Source organism: Salvelinus fontinalis, chromosome 39, assembly GCF_029448725.1.
Source record: "Salvelinus fontinalis isolate EN_2023a chromosome 39, ASM2944872v1, whole genome shotgun sequence".
Lineage (NCBI taxonomy): Eukaryota > Metazoa > Chordata > Actinopteri > Salmoniformes > Salmonidae > Salvelinus > Salvelinus fontinalis.
Window position 1 is genome coordinate 18,445,588 of NC_074703.1, and position 21,914 is coordinate 18,467,501.

The following is a 21,914-nucleotide window of genomic DNA, read 5'->3' on the forward strand; positions in this document are numbered from 1 at the left end:
TAGTCTTCCACGTAAGTCATCTATTTTATTATCCAAAGATTTCACGTTTGTTAGCAGAATGGAAGGAAGTAGGGGTTTATTAGATCGCCTACGAATTCTTAGAAGGCAGCCCGCCCTCCGGCCCCTTTTTCTCCACCTCCTCTTCATGCAAATCACGGAGATCTGGGTCTGTTCCCGAGAAAGCAGTATATCGTTCACGTCGGCCTCGTCAGACTCGTTAAAGGAAAAAAGGTTTCTGCCAGTCCGTGGTGAGTAATCGCAGTCCTGATGTCCAGAAGTTATTTTCGGTCACAAGAGCCCGTAGCGGCAACATTACGTACAAAGTAAGTTTAAAAAGTATGTTACAAACAACGCAAATAAACGTCTGCCTTCTACTCCGGCGCCATCTTACTCTTTACATACAAGTTAGCTTATTCGCACATTTTGAATTGATGAAGTGTTGATTCTTTACATTTGAGTCATTTAGCAGACGCTCCAATACAGAGTGAATTACAAGAGCAATTAGGGTTAAGTGCCTTGCTCAAGGGCACCGACAGATTTTTTACCTCGTCGGCTCAGGAATTCAAGCAACCTTTTGGATACTGCCACAACGATCTTAACCGCTAGCCTACCTGCCACGGTGTGGTATTTTAATTGTTAAAATATAATTTGAAATCAACTATTGTTTTTGTTGATTAATCACATATCACAATGCAGCAATAAAGAGGGGAAGGTGTTCTGTCTCTAATGGGTCTGTGTTTCTGTGTTGTGTTCTCAAATGAACATTTCCTAGTTGTAAGATCTCCAATCTGTTATATTTGATTGTCGCTCTCTCTCGGTATATCAGCTATGTGAATCCCGTTTCGCAGCTTATCATATGTCATGCATCTCCAAAATGTTTTGTCACCAGTGCTTGTTTTGTTGAATATCTTTGTCCTCACAACTGTTGCTCCTACGAAACTAATCTGGAGCTCCGCCCAAGCAAGGTATTTGATCGGTTTGATGTGTTGCGAGGTATCACTGATTTACACCGGGTTCCAACACCTCTTGAGCTGATTTCTGCCATGGAACTTCACCAGGCTTCCTGGAATACACATAGATACAGACTAGAAAAGTTTTAACAATCTACTTTTTTTTGCGAAGCTTCCATTAAATTGCTACTCCCTGTTGCACACAACAAGCTTCCATTCACCCTGTCACAAGGGGATTTATGGCTGATTTAAGATGAAATCGTCAACCCTGTGACTTTATTTGGCACTTAATAGGCACTTACTATAGTCATTTATGTATTTAACCTCGAGATCTGAAAACATGTTATGAAATTGTTCTTGCTCTGTGACAAAATGTTTAAAAAATGTTACACTCAAAAGGCACCGAATTAGTGGAATGACCCACATGTTGAGATCAGTACCAGTGGATTCTATATGAAGCGAATGTAAACACCCATTACTTTTCATTAATGGGAGGTGTCACCATTTTTTTTATTTCACCTTTATTTAACCAGGTAGGCCAGTTGAGAACAAGTTCTCATTTACAACGGCGACCTGGCACCATGTGTAATGTCTGTCTGGAACACAAACAGCAATATTGCTATGTTCCCATTCACACTAATTAAATGCCACCAAGTCGAGGGGTGTGTGTAATTTGGTTGTTGCTTATAAAACATGTGCTTTTTACATATCCCAACACCCCCTGAGACACCCTTGGAGAGTGGGGTCACAGCCAAGGTCTGCCATTATCAACAGCGACCGTGGAGAAATTAGGGTTCAGTGCCTTGCTCAAGGGCACAGACAGATTTTTCACCTCGTCGCCTCTGGAATTCAAACTAACGACCTTTCAGTTACTGGCAAAACGCTCTAACCGCTAGGCTACCTGCCGCCACAGTGTGTGTGTGTGTGTGTGTGTCTGTGTAGAACTCTCCTTGTCACAGAACATTGTTACGTGACTGTGTCACTGCTGCGATCCCTGTCTGTCTCAGACCTCTAAGACCCCGTGGGCCGTTCAAATAAGAATGCAGTGTGTCACACACACACATTGGTTATAAGCCCTTCCCACAATGGGAAGAGAGAAAGAGGATGACAGATGGGTAGGTGGGAGGCTGGCCTCCACCCTAGAAACATCAGTCTAAGAGAGCAAGCTAAATATGGACATCTCAGAGTACCGGACCGAGAGGTCATTTTACATCTAACTGCCCATGAGGGGGTTGCACATAAACAAACCACATTGGAGAGTGATGTGTGTGTGTGATCTGAGATGACGATGACGATGCGGAAATACCCTTCTTAAGCGTTTTGAAAACTGTTTACGTGAATGAGTAAATGCTAAAACATTTTGGGGTCTCATCAGTAACCTCTCAAGGTTAAAGGTCAGTCAAAGCAAAACTGGTTTCGGTTCCTGTACGAGAACATTCCTGTTGTTCTACCGGTTTTAAGATAAACCCATTATGAAGTGTTTATCTCATTTTAACTAACATTCATGAGTGTTCCTAACTTCCATTGCTGTATTAGTACATGGTAATGTGTTTAGAGGAAAAGCACAGAGGAGTCCATTGTATGCTTGTCCTTAATTTCCTCCTTTCAGTGGTACAGTGAGTTTAATGACTTATATTTAATAAGGACCGTTGAAGAATGCCAGAAAGTGTGTTTTTGAAGAAATGTATACTGTGGTAGATACATAAATACAATAGCCTATAGTACACCATATCACAAACAGGTTAGCACCGAAATGATGTCGAATCACCATCTGCAACTGGAAAAGTCTAATGATTTATGGAATGCAACCAAGGAAAGTAGGTTAAATTGGCATAGTAAATCTGTTGTGTTTTTCCATGAGATCAAAAGTATAGGTAACACCTGCTATATGAAATAAATTAACACTGGGAACAGAACTATTCATCAAAAACAGTGGCTTACAAATGGGTTCAGCTTGGCCTGCTGCACCAGGGACAGTTACTCACAACAGCTGGCAGTTGCACTGTAAATCAACTGTGCAGGTGTGCAGCAAACACACACACACACACAAACAGGTGCGAGCTAGCACACATAAGCATGCATATGCACACACGCACACAAACAGACACGTGTGCACAAGCACGCACACACATGCGCGCGCACACACGCACCCCTCTGAATTGTCTCGATTGTCCAATCCACACACACTCTCACACAACCAGCTCTTTCCTCTTCCTCCTATCCCACCCCTTCCTCTTCCCACCGGTCGGTCCATAAACTGCCCTGTGAGAGGAGATAAACCAGGCTTGTCTGGAGGAAACGAGACGCTGGGCCGGTTGTGAGAGATGGGGCTACCTAAGCACTGAGACGGCTGCACTACGTCATGTTTTTACCAGTCCCAATACAGTACGTCAGGTCACGACCATGCACGTTTCTCGGTCTGCCGAAGCTTCTGTGTGTATGTATGTATGTGTGTGTGTATGTATGTATGTATGTTGTGTGTGTGTGTGCCTGCCTGTGTTTCTTCGCTTGTCCGATAACGTCAGGTTAGGGCAATGCAGTTATCTCTGTGTATTGTGCGTGGTTGTAGCTATAGGCCGTGTCTGGAGTCAATGTGAGCTAAGTGGAACAACAGGAAGTGCCTGGTCGGTGTAACGGTGTATCTGCTCCTTTTAAACAGATGTGTTCTACAGCAACAAGTGCTCGCCATGCCGTGCTGCCCAGCAGCGCAAAGTAAACCCGGCCAGAGGTTGTTATGGGGTGTGATAATGTCTGTCGCACAAAGGCACTTATTGTACCATTCTCATTGGGTGGTTCTCAAGAACTGAAAAAGTGTTGGTCTCCACTTTCTGGAGGACCGAGTTTCGAAATCAGTGGAATGCAAGGTGGAAGCAGATAGCTAAGGCGATGGAGAAAATGATGGCGTTTGATTGCAAATATGCAGAGGGAGTCGAAAAGAGAACACACAGAAGGCTGTTGTATAGAATACCTGTCTCCGGATTACATCTTCAAACTAAGGGCAACCATGGCATCCGTGACAGAGAGGGAGAAGCGTCCATCCATGTATACGGGTAAGAGAGTCTAGCTAGCTACATTTTCAGATATTATCCGTTTCTAATTTGTCAGAAAGTTGTTTTCATTGCAAGTTATAACGTACTGTTAGCTAGCTAGGGAACAGTAGCTTGCTGGCTCGCTAGCTAACGTTACATGTATGATCTGTGCAGTAATATTATTAGTATCTCAGAGCCATTTGCATTGCTAGTTATAACTAGCTAACATTGAACTAGTTGGTTAGCTACCAGCAGATTCATGCACGTATTAACATTATGAGTTGGGATTATGGGTCATTGTTTAGCTAGCTAGCAACATGTCTAAACAAAAAGACTCCACTATGCAAGTAACCATTTCACTGTACCGTTTACACCATCTTTATCCTGTGCATGTGACAAATACACTTTGATTGTATTTGATATAGTGTGTGTTTACCAGAGACGGTAATATGAAGAACAACATGACCTGCACCAAATTCAATTTGGGATATAACGTTAGGCCAACGAGACATTGTCCAAGTTCAAAAATTCTTTGGTAGAATGCCCTGCTTTTATTTTGTCACACTCACAACCATAAGCTATTATCTGTAACTAGCTCGGCATTAACTTGTAAATAATGATCTTGTTGTGAGTTTATTTTGCTGTAATAATGAATACAAATTAGCTAAAGTTAAGACGTTGTCAGCTATTTGTTATGACATTATTTAACAGGCTAGCCAGCTAACTAAAGTTTAGCTCGCTAGCTAACAAGCTAGAAACGAACCAAAACATTGTTTAGAAAGTTGCTTTTGGTTGCCTGATTTGCTAGATTGACAAATACTAAATACATTTTTAAACAGATGGGTTTATTGGTGTTAAAATACACCAGTTATGCTATTTTGGACCACCAGGCTGCTGATGTTTTTGTGTTTATACTTTTTCATAACGACAATGACAAGTTTGATGTCGGACGACAGTAGAATGTTCATGATGTCACTGCGACAACTGTCTACAGACATGTCGATAAACGTAGTATAAAAATACATTTAGTCTTGGCAACTTTGATTGTTTAGTACACTACCATACTCACTCTGTTTAGCATATGGCCTCACATGTGAATCCTTAAAGAGATGGGTGGGGCAATGGCTTAAGAGGGTGTGTACGATGCTGAATGGTTATAAACAAAGAAGAGCTCTCCAGTAGAAGTACCAAAAATATTCAAGGGCTATTTTCACAAAAGTGGGGTTGCAAGTGTATCAACTTTCAAAGCAGAATTACTTTCCCATTGTTCCTCAACTGTAGTGTATGATAAACCTTTGAACTTTTTCACATTTTGTTGCGTTACAAAGTGGAATTGAGATAGATTTAAATGTAAATGTTATAAAAAATTAAATAACTAAAATAGTAATTGCATAAGTATTCACCCCCTTTGTCTAGGCAAGCCTAAATTAGTGCAGAAGTGACATTTGGCTTAACAAATCACATAATAAGTTATATGGACTCAAACTGTGTAAAATCATTTTTTAATGACTACCCCTTCCTCTGTCCTCCATACAGTACATAGAACATCTGTAAGTTCCCTCAGTCAAGTATTGAATTTCAAGCACAGATTCAACTACAAAGACCAGGGAGCTTTTTGAAAGCCTCATAAAGAAGGGCAGTGATTGGTAGATTGGTACCAATAACAAATAAGACACACACAGACATCAAAGATGCAGTCGTACTTCTGAACTAAGCTGCAGGAAGGAAACTGCTTAGGGATGTCACCATGAGGCCATTGACTGAGTATGGATCAACAACATTGTAATGACTCCACAATAAGGTGAAAAGAACAATACAAATATACTGAATAAAAATGTGGGAAAAATATTCCAAAACATGCATATGTATAGGGGCGGCGGGTAGTCTAGTGGTTAGAGCGTCGGACTAGTAACCGAAAGGTTGCAAGATTGAATCCCCAAGCTGACAAGGTAAAAATCTGTCGTTCTGCCCCTGAACAAGGCAGTTAACCCACTGTTCCTAGGCCGTCATAGAAAATAAGCATTTTTTCTTAACTGACTTGCCTAGTTAAATTTACCTAGTTAAATAAAGGTAAAATAAAATACAAATATGCAACAAGGCACTGAAGTAATACTGCAGAAAAATACGGTAAAGGAATGCACTTTTTGGCCTACAGGAAATGCAAAGCCTTATGTTTGTGGCAAATCCAACACAACACATCACTGGGTAACTGCCTCCTTATTTTCAAGCATGGTGGTGGCTGCATCACGATATGGGTGTACTTGACATCGGCAAAGACTGGGGAGTTTTTCAAGATGAAAAGAAACGGGATGGAGCTAAGCACAGGTAAAATCCTAGAGGAAAACCTGCTTCAGTCTGCTTTACACCAGACACTGGGAAAGGAATTCACCTTTCAGCAGGACAATAACCTACAACACAAAGCCAAATCTACACTGGAGTTGCTTACCAAGAAAACAATGTTTTGACTTAAATCTGCCTGAAAATCTATGGCAAGACTTGAAAATTGCTGAATAGCCATGATCCCAAAACACCTTGACAGAGCTTGAAGAATTTTGAAAAGCACAATGCAGTATTGCAATATTGCACAATGCAGGTGTGCAAAGCTCTTATTAAAAAAAATGTGTTTCTAACATGTATTGTCTCAGTGGGCGAATATTTATCTAATCAAGGTATATTGGTGTTTTATTTTTCATTCCTCTTTTTTCACTTTGTCATTAGAGTAGACTATTTTGTGTAGATCGTTGACGAAAAATAACAATTAAATCCATTTTAATTGCACATTGTAACACAAAATGTGAAGAAACCCAAGCGGGGGGTGTGGACTTTCTTTAGGCAGTGTGTACCACAACTGACTCCAATGATAAGATCTCTGTTTCTCAGTATGTCTGTGTCTATCTAACCCTTGAGTTTCACAGGTTTGAATACACACGGTCCTCCCCAGAGAATAGAACACTATATTTGATCTCTATGGTCCTCCCTAAATCTTCTCCTCAGTTCTGCAATTTGAACCAATTGAGGAAAACAAAACTTTTCCTCAGTTATCTATGACTTCAGACAGACAGACAGACAGACAGACAGACAGACAGACCGACAGGCAGACAGACCGGCAGACAGACCGGCAGACAGACCGGCAGACAGACAGACAGACAGGCAGACAGACAGACAGGCAGACAGACAGGCAGACAGGCAGACAGACCGGCAGACAGACCGGCAGACAGACCGGCAGACAGACCGACAGGCAGACCGGCAGACAGGCAAACAGGCAGACAGACAGACAGACAGACAGCGTGGGCAGCCGGCTAGCCATGCCTTTGTATGAATTCAGATCGTTGTGTTTGGTCTAACAGCGTAATCATTCTTTCATTGCTCTGACTCAGACTAATCATGCCTGATCTATCCCGACTGCGCCCTCTTCCTCCACCATCGCCCGCCAAACTCTTGTCTGTCAATGCAATCTATTACTTCATGACGACTTTGAAAATGATATCGCCCACCAGAGAAATCTGATTTAATAAACATATTTCTGGAATTGACATGATCTTTCATCATCATCCATTGTTACTCACGCCCTGTTTAAAGAGCTCATTATAACTCATGCAATTCAAACTGGGTTAGCATACATGTTGAACACCACATGTTGTCTGAACATTCTTCAGAATATTTGATAACTACAATTTACCTCTAGCTGTATGCAGGCTGGCAAATATTATATTAGGAACACATACAGTGATCATGATATGGGCTGTCTGTTTGAGATATGTCTTGTGTTTGTTTTGTTTTTTACCCCGGACGAGAAAGCCTAGAGATACTGTCTCATTTTCTTATACAGTACTTGCTAAGACATGCTAAGAATCAACTGACCTCGATAATGTAGTCGTTGCCATCTTTTCCGTGGACGGCTTTCACAGCACAGATGTCAAGGCCCCCGAACATCTCGGCACAGGAGTCCACCCACACGCGATATCTGGAACACAGTGACATCCACAACTGTCCTTGTCAACTACAAAACAGACCTGGGCAGTGAAAAACAACTTTTGGTAACACTTTACTTAAAGCCTGCAGGTATAATGCTTTAGAACTTGTTTAACTGTATTTGAAGGGGGGGGGGGGGTCATACAAGCCCCGCAGGTTTGTTCGTCTCCACCGCTCCTGCACATGCACTTTTCACTTGCCTTCTAAACTCTCATCACATTGTCTTGTAATTACTTGTGTGCAAATGAATAAACACAATAATACATCTTTAAGCTTTCAGAATCTCTTATAATAAGGCTTATCTGTTAGGTCTAACCGAGTGTCTATAGGCCATCTTACCTGTCCGTCATAGCGATCTGTTCCAACATGGCTGAGCCTGTGTTAGCCTTCCAGTTGCCTGAGATGGACGTCCTCCTAGAAAAGGTGAGACCAAATCCAAGAGAAAATCAAGGAAATGAATCAGGCTTTCAGCTATTCTCTGGACCGGAATGGAAAGCAAGCTTAGTCATTGTGTTTTGTTTTTGTAGTTCAACAGAAGACCCTGAGGGGAAAATGTTATCGCTGAATTCTACACTGATGACGATCGCAATGTACGTCTATATTATGTTTGTGTAACAGTCAATTGGAGACATGCTTTCATGACTGGTGCCCAGGAAATAAGTTGAGATAAGGAGGTAAATTCCACTCCTTTTAGTCAAGCAATAATTGTTCGGATTGAGAAACATGACAGTAGAAAGGGCGTAGATCCACTTTCATTGTTACTGTGCATGTTGTTTTACATTTATTGCAAAGGTCTGTTGTATTCAAGAGGGTGCTGTTGAGCATTTGAAATTGAAGTGGCTGGTTACTCAGAGAAGGTTATATTAGTTCAAACTGAGATTGAGACTATAAGGCTGAAGTTGCCCAGTGGTCACAGTCACGTTGGCTGATGCTGTCACTTCCCTCTGGGAGACAGAATGGAATGCCCGTTCAGGGTGTAACCCTGCTCGTTGTCCCTGGGTAGAGAAGGTGCTGTTGTGTAGGTGAGCCCTGCACGGCTCCACTGACTGGGAAGGGTGTACCATGGGCCAATTCCCACACTCATATTGGTATGCAGGATGGACTATTCTAGGGCTTGTCTCTGTCTCTTTTTCTGTTTCCCTTCATCCGTCTCTGTTTCCATGTCTATCTCTCCCCCTCTCTCTCTCTGGTAAAGTAATTCACATGCAAGCCATATAGTTTCCTTCTAGTCACATTCATTGCTGACATGTCCAAGTCACAGACAAAACCCCAGTGTACACAGCGTAGAGACTACATCATACTTACATGTAGGCCTTGTAGTTGTTGCCGATTTTCTGGATCCTGATGTCGTATTTAGACAGGACGTATGGCTCAGAGGTGGCATAGGTTCTGGCCAGCGCCACCACACTGGTAATATCCTGGAAGTCAAGTTCGTTCTCCACTTTGATCTGAAACAGGAAGACGCTACTAATTAGTTCATCGGCAGGAAGATATGCCTAATTGGTGCCTTGTGATGGTTAATTACCAAACATGCTATAAAAACGATGAGACAGGCGCTGAAGTAGACTGTTGGAATCCCACAGGAATGTAAATCCAACACAGACAGGACAATGAAAAGCTTCCTCTCTGGAAAATGTTAGGATTTTAGGAGCTGCATGTTTCTCACATCCATGAGAGTTCATCAGGTACACAATGACTTCATATACAGACAGTACAGTAATAATTGATTGCATTTATATAGCGCGTTCCCACCTATAGTAGGTGCTCAAAATCCCTTTACATAGTAAGGGAGTAAACTCACCTCTTCCACCACTAATATGCCAGACAACATTTTGATGGAAATGACAAACAGTAGCTAAATACAATCGACCCACAACTTATCCAAGGAGGTACAAACAGTCCAATTCTGTAGACTCCTTTTTTTCATACAGTACATGCTAATCTACAGTATATTTTCTCTTTTTAATGTAAACAGGTCTGATGCAATATAATAACTGACAGGCACACTATGCCTAAGACACTCAATTACCAACCAGATATGTCTGTATCGATAGCTAACAAAAGAGGGATTACAACACTCCAGAAACTCCCTCAGACCACAGGAAAAGGGGCAGAGGAGTAGTAGACAGCCATAAATCAACAGCCTGTAATGTATAGCTGTCTGAATGTACATCATCCATATGATGTATGATGACAGCAGCCAGGGTCCTGGACATTCCCTTCATATTCCCTCCATTGACTCTCATTATCATCCCCTCTGGCTGTTATCTTTGGTATTATGATTCATCCACCATGCAGTGGGAGTCGGTGGCAACAGTGAGGCGCTGTTGTGGACAGAGACGGATTGGACCGATGCTCTCAATTTCCCACCCACACTCCTCTCTCCTTTCAGCTCATCTCTTCTTCTCTCCTGTGGCCCAATTCTCAAGTGCGATGAAGAGGTCTACTATGGTAAAGATATACAGTGGGGCAAAAAAGTATTTAGTCAGCCACCAATTGTGCAAGTTCTCCCACTTAAAAAGATGAGAGAGGCCTGTAATGTTCATCATAGGAACACTTCAACTATGACAGACAAAATGAGGGAAAAAAAATCCAGAAAATCACATTGTAGGATTTAAAAAAAAAATATTTGCAAATTATGGCGGAAAATAAGTATTTGGTCACCTACAAACAAGCAAGATTTCTGGCTCTCACAGACCTGTAACTTCTTCTTTAAGAGGCTCCTCTGTCCTCCACTAGTTACCTGTATTAATGGCACCTGTTTGAACTTGTTATCAGTATAAAAGACACCTGTCCACAACCTCAAACAGTCACACTCCACACTCCACTATGGACAAGACCAAAGAGCTGTCAAAGGACACCAGAAACAAAATTGTAGACCTGCACCAGGCTGGGAAGACTGAATCTGCAATAGGTAAGCAGCTTGGTTTGAAGAAATCAACGGTGGGAGCAATTATTAGGAAATGGAAGACATACAAGACCACTGATAATCTCCCTCGATCTGGGGCTCCACGCAAGATCTCACCCCGTGGGGTCCAAATGATCACAAGAACGGTGAGCAAAAATCCCAGAACCACACGGGGGGACCTAGTGAATGACCTGCAGAGAGCTGGGACCAAAGTAACAAAGCCTACCATCAGTAACACACTACGCCGCCAGGGACTCAAATCCTGCAGTGCCAGACATGTCCCCCTGCTTAAGCCAGTACATGTCCAGGCCCGTCTGAGGTTTGCTAGAGAGCATTTGGATGATCCAGAAGAAGATTGGGAGAATGTCATATGGTCAGATGAAACCAAAATGGAACTTTTTGGTAAAAACTCAACTCGTTGTGTTTGGAGGACAAAGAATGCTGAGTTGCATCCAAAGAACACCCTACCTACTGTGAAGCATGGGGGTGGAAACATCATGCTTTGGGGCTGTTTCTGTTTCTGCAAAGGGACCAGGACGACTGATCCGTGTAAAGGAAAGAATGAATGGGGCAATGTATTGTGAGATTTTGAGTAAAAACCTCCTTCCATCAGCAAGGGCATTGATGATGAAACGTGGCTGGGTCTTTCAGCATGACAATGATCCCAAACACACTGCCCGGGCAACGAAGGAATGGCTTCGTAAGAAGCATTTCAAGGTCCTGGAGTGGCCTAGCCAGTCTCCAGATCTCAACCCCATAGAAAATCTTTGGAGGGAGTTGAAAGTCCGTGTTGCCCAGCAACAGCCCCAAAACATCACTGCTCTAGAGGAGATCTGCATGGAGGAATGGGCCAAATTACCAGCAACAGTGTGTGAAAACCTTGTGAAGACTTACAGAAAACGTTTGACCTCTGTCATTGCCAACAAAGGGTATACAGTATAACAAAGTATTGAGATAAACTTTTGTTATTGACCAAATACTTATTTTCCACCATAATTTGCAAATAAATTCATAAAAAATCCTACAATGTGATTTTCTGGATTTTTTCCCCTCATTTTGTCTGTCATAGTTGAAGTGTACCTATGATGAAAATTACAGGCCTCTCTCATCTTTTTAAGTGGGAGAACTTGCACAATTGGTGGCTGACTAAATACTTTTTTGCCCCACTGTATAAGGGAGGGCTTGAGTTGGCCCACTTTTTGGATGAGGCATTTCATTCTCTGTTTGTCATAACTACTTGTTAAGATTCGTACTTAGCATCTTGAGTATGTTTGACATAGAGGTGGAGGTAGCTAGACAAGGGGGAAATGGTTTTCCTCTGTTCATATGAGGAAAGTGTTTGTGTACTTGGCTACCCACTGTGGTTCCAAAGGTATAACCCAATACCTCTGGAGAGCCAGAGAAAAAGAAGCCAAACCATGGTGTAAATAAAGTCAACTATAATACTGGACGCAGAAACCATAAGGTAATCAAGAGGGTATGTACTGGCAGTTGGATCAAGTGCTGGGTGAGGTGGAAAGCAACGTGATTCTGGACACTGCCCAGTTTCAATGGTTATGAAATATTCTCTAGTGTCTGTTAAGCCTGTCTACCCTTTAGTGAGCAATTCTTAACTCCCCAAACCAGGATTAACAACTCCATGCGATGGACAGGCTGTAAAGGTCTCTTCCTGAGATCTGATTTCATAAAAAACAACAACAAAATGGATTGACGTTAGACTAGGGTGGGAAGATAAAAAAAGATCATGATTGGCTACTTCTAACGTTATTCACCTTGTCAACCTTAAAGATGTTGCCGTAACATTTAACTTAGGCTACAGATCATAAAGAACTGTTGAAGTGAAAACCCTCTGCACTTCATTACATTAGGTTAAGCAAACGTAGCGTTAAAACAACTGAAAATCGTAACACTGGCCATAGTCCTAGTCCCAATTCCACAACTCCAGATACTTGAATTTTAACCAATGTCTTTTGTCAAGAGTCTCTCAGCTCAACTTAAAAGCCATGTGAAGCACTTGAATGGCCTACATCCAGACCCTCTTCTCTCCCCCAGTTCTAAGTCCTCTGTGAGGTCAGGGGAGTTAAGTGAGGTCCTGGTCTACAATGGGCCTATGCTAAGTGATCCAGAGGGCATGTGGGAACTCTATAGCACTCCAGGTTCCTGTAAAAGAGGAAACCCCACCCAGACCTTCAGATGGAAAGGGGGGATAAACGTATAGGGCGTGCTTCCCCCTGTGTACTGTGTGCACGCACATATACTCGGCCCGGGAGGTTCTGTATTATATGTGAGGAAGGTGGGCTCCATTTGGGGCTAGTAATCACTCACTTTGGTTGGCTGTTCACTGAACTGCATGCTGTTGAAAGTGTGTGTGTGTGTATGTTGCTTGCTTCTCTGTGTGTTTGCGCGCACCCTGTGGTGGTGCCACTTGCTAATGACCCACTTAGCTAGTTGTTATGCTGCCTGCCCGGTGCCTGGGTGCCCCAGGGGCGAACAGTCACATGCTTGTTTTAATCCTTGTTGTTATTTACAATGGTCTAACGAGAAAAATAGTCTTGGGGTTATGAGACGGCTTCTCTCCAGAGTTTAGAATGTTGTGTTCGATGGAGGATGAGCTGTAGAACAACATGGCCTGTAGAACAACATGGTGAAACAAAGAGGAGCAATAAGATATAAGGAGAAATGAGGATATATGCATGATCTAGCTTTGTCTATTTTTTTGCACCGCTGCAGACTCACACTCGCAGTAGCATATCCAGGCCTTAATGAGTTAACTAGAAGAGGTCTTCAGATCCCGACACTGATCAGCATGCCGATGCCCATGTCATGCCCACATCTCCTCCCTAACTCCTTAGTAACATGTAAACCCCCTGAAAAATCCCCCAAAGTCCCTTCCTATCAGACAGGCTGTGAGATCATGGGTTTCGACAAGGACCAGATCCAGCTCAGCTTCACACCCTTCTCCACCTCCTCTCCGAGACTGATAGTCTGCTTATGGAAGGGATGTCATGCCGTCATCACTTTGGCAAGCTCAGAGATACACAGAGAAGAGATAAGGAGCCTGGTCTGTTATGTACAGCTCAACTCCTAACTGCACAGCATGTAATAGGTTAGCATTACAAACACAAACAAATCAAGACTAGACATGGAATGGTGGGGTGGAGAGTTGAGCGGCTAGGGAGTGCCCACACCTTAGTGGTGGTGGTGTGTGTGTGTGTTGGGGGGGGGGGGGGGGGCTTACCTTGCCAATGCCGGCATGGGCATGGCCCATCTTGACCACCACGGGGAACGTTGGTGTTGTCACCTGGAAAAGAAGACAAAGTAGAACGTTACCACAGTCTGGAAAACCACCGGCAGAGGAGAGGACATGCAGAATGCATTAGTCCTAATACCAACTAAAGAAGAGCAACCTTGATATCGTAATGGTTAGCGTGACAGGGCTGTGGAGCAGGGAAAGCATTTTAGAGCTACACTGAGGTCCCTATAATGACAACCAGTGTCTATCTATACCTACTATGATTGACAAGGGCTCCACGACTATGAATTGGCTATGATTGAACTGTAAGGTGCATGTGAGTGACTGACTACTTAAAGCAAAACAAAAGTTCCTCCCTAAACTTAATTGCGAGGCATAGCTCAGACCTGGCGTATGGTATAGAATCAAAACCTAATTTAAAGAGAAAAGACTTCTCAAAGACCATTATGGAACTACCACATTGAACTTAAAGCCTCCCAATTTAGGGAAGCATGAGGTATTTTCTGAAGAATGTTGGTTTATGACACAAAAGAGAAGTTCTGGGAAATGAGAAAGCGAGAGACCACAGCCACAGCTTCTTGGGATGAGTTTAGAGAACCCAGCCCCACCGCAGACATCATGGGCTTTCTCATAGCGTGGTGTGCAACGTGAGAGGAGGATGAAACGTCAACAGACGACTTCAAACGTGTTCTTTAAACACATTCTTGCCACTGATCGATCCCCTGATAGCATTGTTAGATAGGAATGTCATCTAAAGAGAGGGTTTATCCAGTTTGAAACCACTTTCTAAATCTCTCATTTTCCCCCCACTTGTTTGAAATGGCACACAGAAATGAGATATAGACTCGCTGGAGAGTTTGCGTCATCGTTCTCTATAGTTAGTTAGATTAGACAGTATCAAAGCCATCACATCAGTGACATGCATTCTGACACAAATGTATATATTACACTAGAGAAACCTGGCCAGTTGGTGTTATGGCGGTGCTAATAATATAATATGGCATGTCAAGTCGTGATATGGTATGACAAAAACGGTTAATTTGTCTATAAAGTATTCTTCTGAGGAGTACATTACCTGAACAACATGAATGGGGTGTGTCTGTGACATCACTTAACATTTTTAATGCAGTCGTTACGGTACAATATAACATCAGAGTTATAAGGTGGGCCTGGGTACAAAAACACAGACTCTTCCTGACACACACTGAGAGAAAACATTTAGATAAGCAGAGAGATGTTCAGTCAGAGCAGAGGGCACACAGCCAGAGTACGCACACAGCCGTGAGCTCAGTCCTGACAGATCAGCTCGGGCAAAGGCAGCTGCTGCTATCGTTTTATCCACCCTTCGTCTGGCTGTCAGCGGACAGGACCGAACAGAACAGAGAAAACCGCCGGTCTGGATGTTGCCTTGTTGGTGTTGATCATCACAGCGCTCTACTCTTCGACAGACGCGAGGATGCTAGGACATCAGTGCCAACCGTGTTGAGAGATCTTGAAACTACAGCCCCGAGCTGTACTGGCAAGATAACACAATCGAGCTTTCATCCATCATAGGCTGAAATCAACTTTAGTATGTGTATGAGTTGGAAGTGTAATTGTGAATTTATAATCCACTTTCAAACTCTGTGAGTGATATAGTCATGATTACACAATCCATTTGAAATCCATTTGAGTCAACCACTTGAAATCCCTAAAAATAGTACAAAGAGCTTTAGAATCCAGATAATAGGTATACATTTGAAGTCGGAAGTTTACATACACCTTAGCCAAATACATTTAAACTGAGTTTTTCACAATTCCTGAAATGTAATCCTAGTAAAAATCCCCTGTCTTAGGTCAGTTAGGATCACCACTTTATTTTAAGAATGTGAAATGTCAGAATAATAGTAGAGAGAATCATTTATTTCAGCTTTTATTTCTTTCATCACATTCCCAGTGGGTCAGAAGTTTACATACACGCAATTAGTATTTGGTAGCATTGCCTTTATATTGTTTAACTTGGGTCAAACATTTCGGGTAGCCTTCCACAAGCTTCCCACAAAAAGTTGGGTGAATTTTGGCCCATTCCTCCTGACAGAGCTGGTGTAACTGAGTCATGTATGTAGGCCTCCTTGCTCGCACATGCTTTTTCAGTTCTGCCCACAAATTTTCTATGGAATCGAGGTCAGGACTTTGTGATGGCCACTCCAATACCTTGACTGTGTTGTCCTTAAGCCATTTTGCCACAACTTTGGAAGTATGCTTGGGGTCATTGTCCATATGGAAGACCCATTTGCGACCAAGCTTTAACTTCCTGACTGATGTCTTGAGATGTTGCTTCAATATACCCACATAATTTTCCTTTCCCATGATGCCATCTATTTTGTGAAGTGCACCAGTCCCTCCTGCAGTAAAGCACCCCCACAACATGATGCTGCCACCCCCACTGTCACGTTCCTGACCTGCTTTTCCTTTTTCTTGTATTTATTTAGTTGGTCAGGGCGTGAGTTGGGGTGGGTTGTCTATGTGTTATTTTCTATGTTGGGGTTTTGTGTTCGGCCTGGTATGATTCTCAATCAGAGGCAGCTGTCAATCGTTGTCCCTGATTGAAAATCATACTTAGGCAGCCGGGGTTCACGTGTGTGTTTGTGGGTGTTTGTTCTTGTGTTAGTGTTCCGCCACACAGGACTGTCACGGTAGTTATTTTGTATCGCATATTGTTTTTGTTAATTATTAAATCACTATGGAAACTAGCCACTCTGCGTATTGGTCCGATCCTTCTCGCCTCTCCTCGTCCGAGGAAGAGGATTACGACTGCCGTTACAGAAACACCCACCACCAAAGGATCAAGCGGAGTGGTAAAGGGCATCGACAGCAGCAACAGAGGACACAGGACTCCTGGACTTGGGAGGAGATCCTGGACGGCAAAGGACCCTGGGTTCAGCCAGGAGAATATAGCCGTCCCAAGGCGGAGTTGGAGGCAGCAAAGGCAGAGAGGCGCTGGTATGAGGAGGCAGCGCGGCGACGCGGTTGGGAGCCCGAGAGTCAAACCCAAAAATGTCTTGGGGGGGGGGGGGGGCACACGCAGAGTGTGGCAAAGCCGGGTAGGATACCTGAGCCAACTCCCCATGCTTACCGTGGAGTGAGAGGGCGTCATACTGGTCAGACACCGTGTTATGCGGTGAAGCGCACGGTGTCCCCAGTACGCGTGCTTAGTCCAGTGCGGGCTATTCCACCTCGCCGCACTGGTAGGGCTAGGTAGTGCATCGAGCCGGATGTCATGAAGCCGGCCCAACGCATCTGGCCTCCAGTGCGTCTCCTCGGGCCGGCATACATGGCACCAGCCTTACAAATGGTGTCCCCGGTTCGCCAGCATAGCCCAGTGCGGGCTATTCCACCTCGCCGCACTGGCAGGGCTACAGGGACCATTCAACCTGGTAAGGTCGGGCAGGCTCGGTGCTCAAGAGCGCGTGTCCTCCTTCACGGTCCGGTTTTTCCGGTGCCACCTCCACGTACCAGCCCTCCGGTGGCAGCTACCCGCACCAGGCTGTCTCTCCGTCTTCTCTCTCCAGTTGCTCCCACCTGTCCAGCGCTGTCAGAGCCTTCCTCCTCTCCAGCGCAGCCAGTGTCTGAACTGTCTGCCTGCCCAGCGCTGTCTGAACTGTCTGCCTGCCCAGCGCTGTCTGAACTGTCTGCCTGCCCAGCGCTGTCTGAGCTGCCTGCCTGCCCAGCGCTGTCTGAGCTGCCTGCCTGCCCAGCGCTGTCTGTCTGTCCCGAGCCTTCAAAGCCGCCCGTCTGTACTGAGGCTTCAAAGCCGCCCGTCTGTCCTGAGCCTTCAGAGCCGTCTGCCAGACAGGACCCGCTAGAGCCGTCCGCCAGACAGGAGCTGCTAGAAACTTCCGCCAGACAGGATCAGCCAGAGCCTTCCACCAGACAGAATCAGCCAGAGCCTTCCACCAGACAGGATCAGCCAGAGCCGTCCAGCCAGGACCAGCCAGAGTCGTCCAGCCAGGATCCGCCAGAGCCGTCCAGCTAGGATCCGCCAGAGCCGTCCAGCCAGGATCCGCCAGAGCCAGCCAGCCAGGTTCCGCCAGAGCCAGCCAGCCAGGATCCGCCAGAGCCAGCCAGCCAGGATCCGCCCCTCAGTCCGCTGCTGCCCCTCAGTCCGGTGCTGCCCTCAGTCCGGTGCTGCCCCTCAGTCCGGAGCTGCCCCTCAGTCCGGAGCTGCCCCTTAATCCAATGGGGTTTATATGGAGGGTGGCCATTGGAAGGAGGCCAAGGAAGCGGGATTTGACTATGGTGGGGTGGGGACCACGACCAGCGCCAGAGCCGCCACCGTGGACAGACGCCCACCCAGACCCTCTCCTAGACTTTATGCTGGTGCGCCCGGAGTTCGCACCTTAAGGGGTGGTTATGTCACGTTCCTGACCTGTTTTTCCTTTTTCTTGTATTTATTTAGTTGGTCAGGGCGTGAGTTGGGGTGGGTTGTCTATGTATTATTTTCTATGTTGGGGTTTTGTGTGCGGCCTGGTATGATTCTCAATCAGAGGCAGCTGTCAATCGTTGTCCCTGATTGAGAATCATACTTAGGCAGCCGGGGTTCACGTGTGTGTTTGTGGGTGTTTGTTCTTGTGTCAGTGTTCCGCCACACAGGACTATCACGGTAGCTATTTTGTATCGCATATTGTTTTTGTTAATTATTAAATCACTATGGAAACTAGCCACTCTGCGTATTGGTCCGATCCTTCTCGCCTCTCCTCTTCCGAGGAAGAGGATTATGACTGCCGTTACACCCACGCTTCACAGTTGGGATGGTGTTCTTCGGCTTGGTCATTATGGCCAAACAGTTCTATTTTTGTTTCATCAGACCAGAGGACATTTCTCCAAAAAGTACGATCTTTGTCCCCATGTGCAGTTGCAAACCGTAGTCTGGCTTTTTTAATGGTGGTTTTGGAGCAGTGGCTTCTTCCTTGCTGAGCGGCCTTTCAGGTTAGGTCGATATAGGACTCGTTTTACTGTGGATATAGATACTTTTGTACTTGTTTTCTCCAGCATCTTCACAAGGTCCTTTGCTGTTGTTCTGGGATTGATTTGCACTTTTCGCACCAATGTATGTTCATCTCTAGGAGACAGAACACGTCTCCTTCCTGAGCAGTATGACAGCTGCGTGGTCCCATGGTGTTAATACTTCCGAACTATTGTTTATACAGATGAACGTGGTACCTTCAGGCATTTGGAAATTGCTCCCAAGGATGAACCAGACTTGTGGAGGTCTACAATTTCTTTTGATTTTCCCATGATGTCAAGCAAAGAGGCACTGAGTTTGAAGGTAGGCCTTGAAAAACATCAACAAATACACCTCCAAATGACAGAAATTATGTCAATTAGCCTATCAGAAGCTTCTAAAGCCATGACATAATTTTCTGGAATTTTTAAAGCAGTTTAAAGGCACAGTCAACTTAGTGTATGTAAACTTCTGACCCACTGGAATTGTGATACAGTGAATTATAAGTGAAATAATCTGTCTGTAAACAATTGTTGGAAAAATGACTTGTGTCATGCACAAAGTAGATGTCCTAACCGACTTGCCAAAACTATAGGTTGTTAGCAAGAAATTTGGTTGAAAAACGAGTTTTAATGACTCCAACCTAAGTGTATGTAAACTTCCGACTTCAACTGTACTCTGTTTAGGTGACACACATTGGCTCATAGAAAGATAAATGGACTAGGGTAGCAAAATTCCGGTAACTTTTCCAAAATTCCCTAGTTTTCAGAAATCCTGGTTGGAAGGTTCCTGAAATCAGGAGGGAATAAGCAGGAAATCCGGAATTTTCCAACCCAAATTTCCGGAAAACCAGGGAATTTTGGGAAAGTTACCGGAATTTTACAACCCTAAAATGGACTCCTCAATGTATCTCTCAATTCATAATTTAAATTCTGAAGAATAAGCTACATACCGATCAACAGTAACTGACCATTTATGGTAGGTATGGCCCTTGGTGGTAGGTAGTTCTATTTTTTAAATGGAAATCTCCATTTGCCAGAGAAAATAACATTCACTCAGCCTCAGACGCAAGCTGAGTCATCTTGTATTTAGTACAAGTGAGCTATGCAGCAGGGAGACACCTGATATAACATGTGTATGAGAATGACTGAGGACAGTGGTTTCCCTGTAGGGGCCTGTCCTGAAATGACAGAGGAGATTTTGGGCGGGCAGATTTGTGGCCGCCAACTCTGTCTGGATGTATAACCTGCGCACCTCCCAGTCATTCCCATCAATGTGGCAATGACGGGAGACACTGTGTAGGGAAGAGACCACATCCTATCTCGTGAGGTTACACTGGCAGCACGGAACATCAGAGGGAGGGACAAATAAGTCAAGACACTAAACCTGGCATAACACCATCTCTGGCTGAGACATGAGCTCACTGTTTTGTATTGATTCACTGATTCACTGTCAACCGCTCATCTTCAGTAGTTACGATAATACTCAGGGGGGGGGGCATTTGTTTAAACAATCCAAAGACAATTATTACAAATTATTATATTATTACAGACTGTATGTCACTGACATAAAATGGGGAGTTATGGAAACTATGTTATTAGTCCAGACTGTATTACAATAGGGATTTATATATCCTTTATAGGTTTTTCAGCAAAACATCCACCCAGAGATTCCTATCCATAAAATATCCCTGGTGGGCCTTTTGTACATTTTGATTTGTCTCAGCTTTTGTTTTCTCACAGCTGCATGAATTACTGTACTTGGCTTTCTTGTTCCCACCCGAAAACCATTAACAATGTGTTCAAGTATGATAAAGTAATTGAGAAAACACACACACAAAAGCTAATTATATGGCCAGTGATTTCACCAGTCTAGGTTTGGTTTCACAACATGAGGTTGCCGTCATTTACAGTAACACACCAGACGACCAGGTCTGGCACCTAATGGACATACTTCAGGGAAGCCCATCCTTCGGGCCAAAACACTCAGTCTATATATTTTCTGCGTGTGAAAGTCAGACAAGGGGATCATTTAGGGCCGAAGGCTGTCGTGAATCACACTTCCCTAACCTCCAAACACCTCTGTGTCACATTCATAAATCCCCCCAGTCCCCTCGCCTCACTCAATTATAAAGTTAAGTTCAGTTGAATGTTGGGTTGTTGGCATGCAGACAAATTAGGTAAAACATTGAAGAATTTTTTTGAACCAGTCTTATAGGGCCCATGGAATTTTCCACAAACTAAAGGGCAGCACTTCAAACTGAGAGGGGACATGAGTCATCCAATGACCCCGCCTCTGCAGGTGTCATCATGTTGGACCGAGGCTAATTGTCACGTAACATCTGTGCCCAAATAGCCATCCTTAGTGAATCACCACAGTTATAATGGAGGGACCTAAAAAGTTATTTGACCATTATAATTGCCCAATGACCCTTGTGAAGTAGGGGCGTGGCACTAATATAATGTACAATGTTCCAGTGGTACTGTAAAACATTTATTGTAAAACCTCATATATTGGTTGGCAATTAATAAAACAATGAGCGGCTAGACAAAAAGGCGATCTGAGAGTTGAGGGTGAAAGGTCAAACAAAAAACATTCTCCACAACATTAGCCAGGAGTGAGGCCAGATGGATAAATAGTTAGATGTACATTGTAAATATGTACTTATATGAAGCTCTGATTCGAGGGGGTAGAGTCATTCTAAGGGGGCGCATCATTTATCCAAAACACAACACATGGTTCATCCATCCCTGCATTTGTATGATCTCTTAATTTTTACGATGGCCGCTCAAAGCTGCCACATCAAGGAAGCGGACAG

General features: G+C 44.0%; 1 protein-coding gene across 2 annotated transcripts in view; it reads right to left on the reverse strand.

Annotated features, from left to right (window-relative positions):
* The window catches only part of LOC129838720 (synapsin-3-like), a 139,881-nt gene that overhangs the window by 11,418 nt on the left and 106,549 nt on the right, over positions 1–21,914 (reverse strand). For both annotated transcript variants that reach the window (XM_055905876.1, XM_055905875.1), the window contains exons 7-10: positions 14,098–14,160; positions 9,257–9,399; positions 8,291–8,365; positions 7,841–7,943 (exon numbers count right to left, since the gene is read on the reverse strand). In XM_055905876.1, coding sequence (XP_055761851.1) covers positions 7,841–7,943; positions 8,291–8,365; positions 9,257–9,399; positions 14,098–14,160 — 384 coding nt within the window. The remainder of the gene's footprint in view (positions 1–7,840; positions 7,944–8,290; positions 8,366–9,256; positions 9,400–14,097; positions 14,161–21,914) is intronic.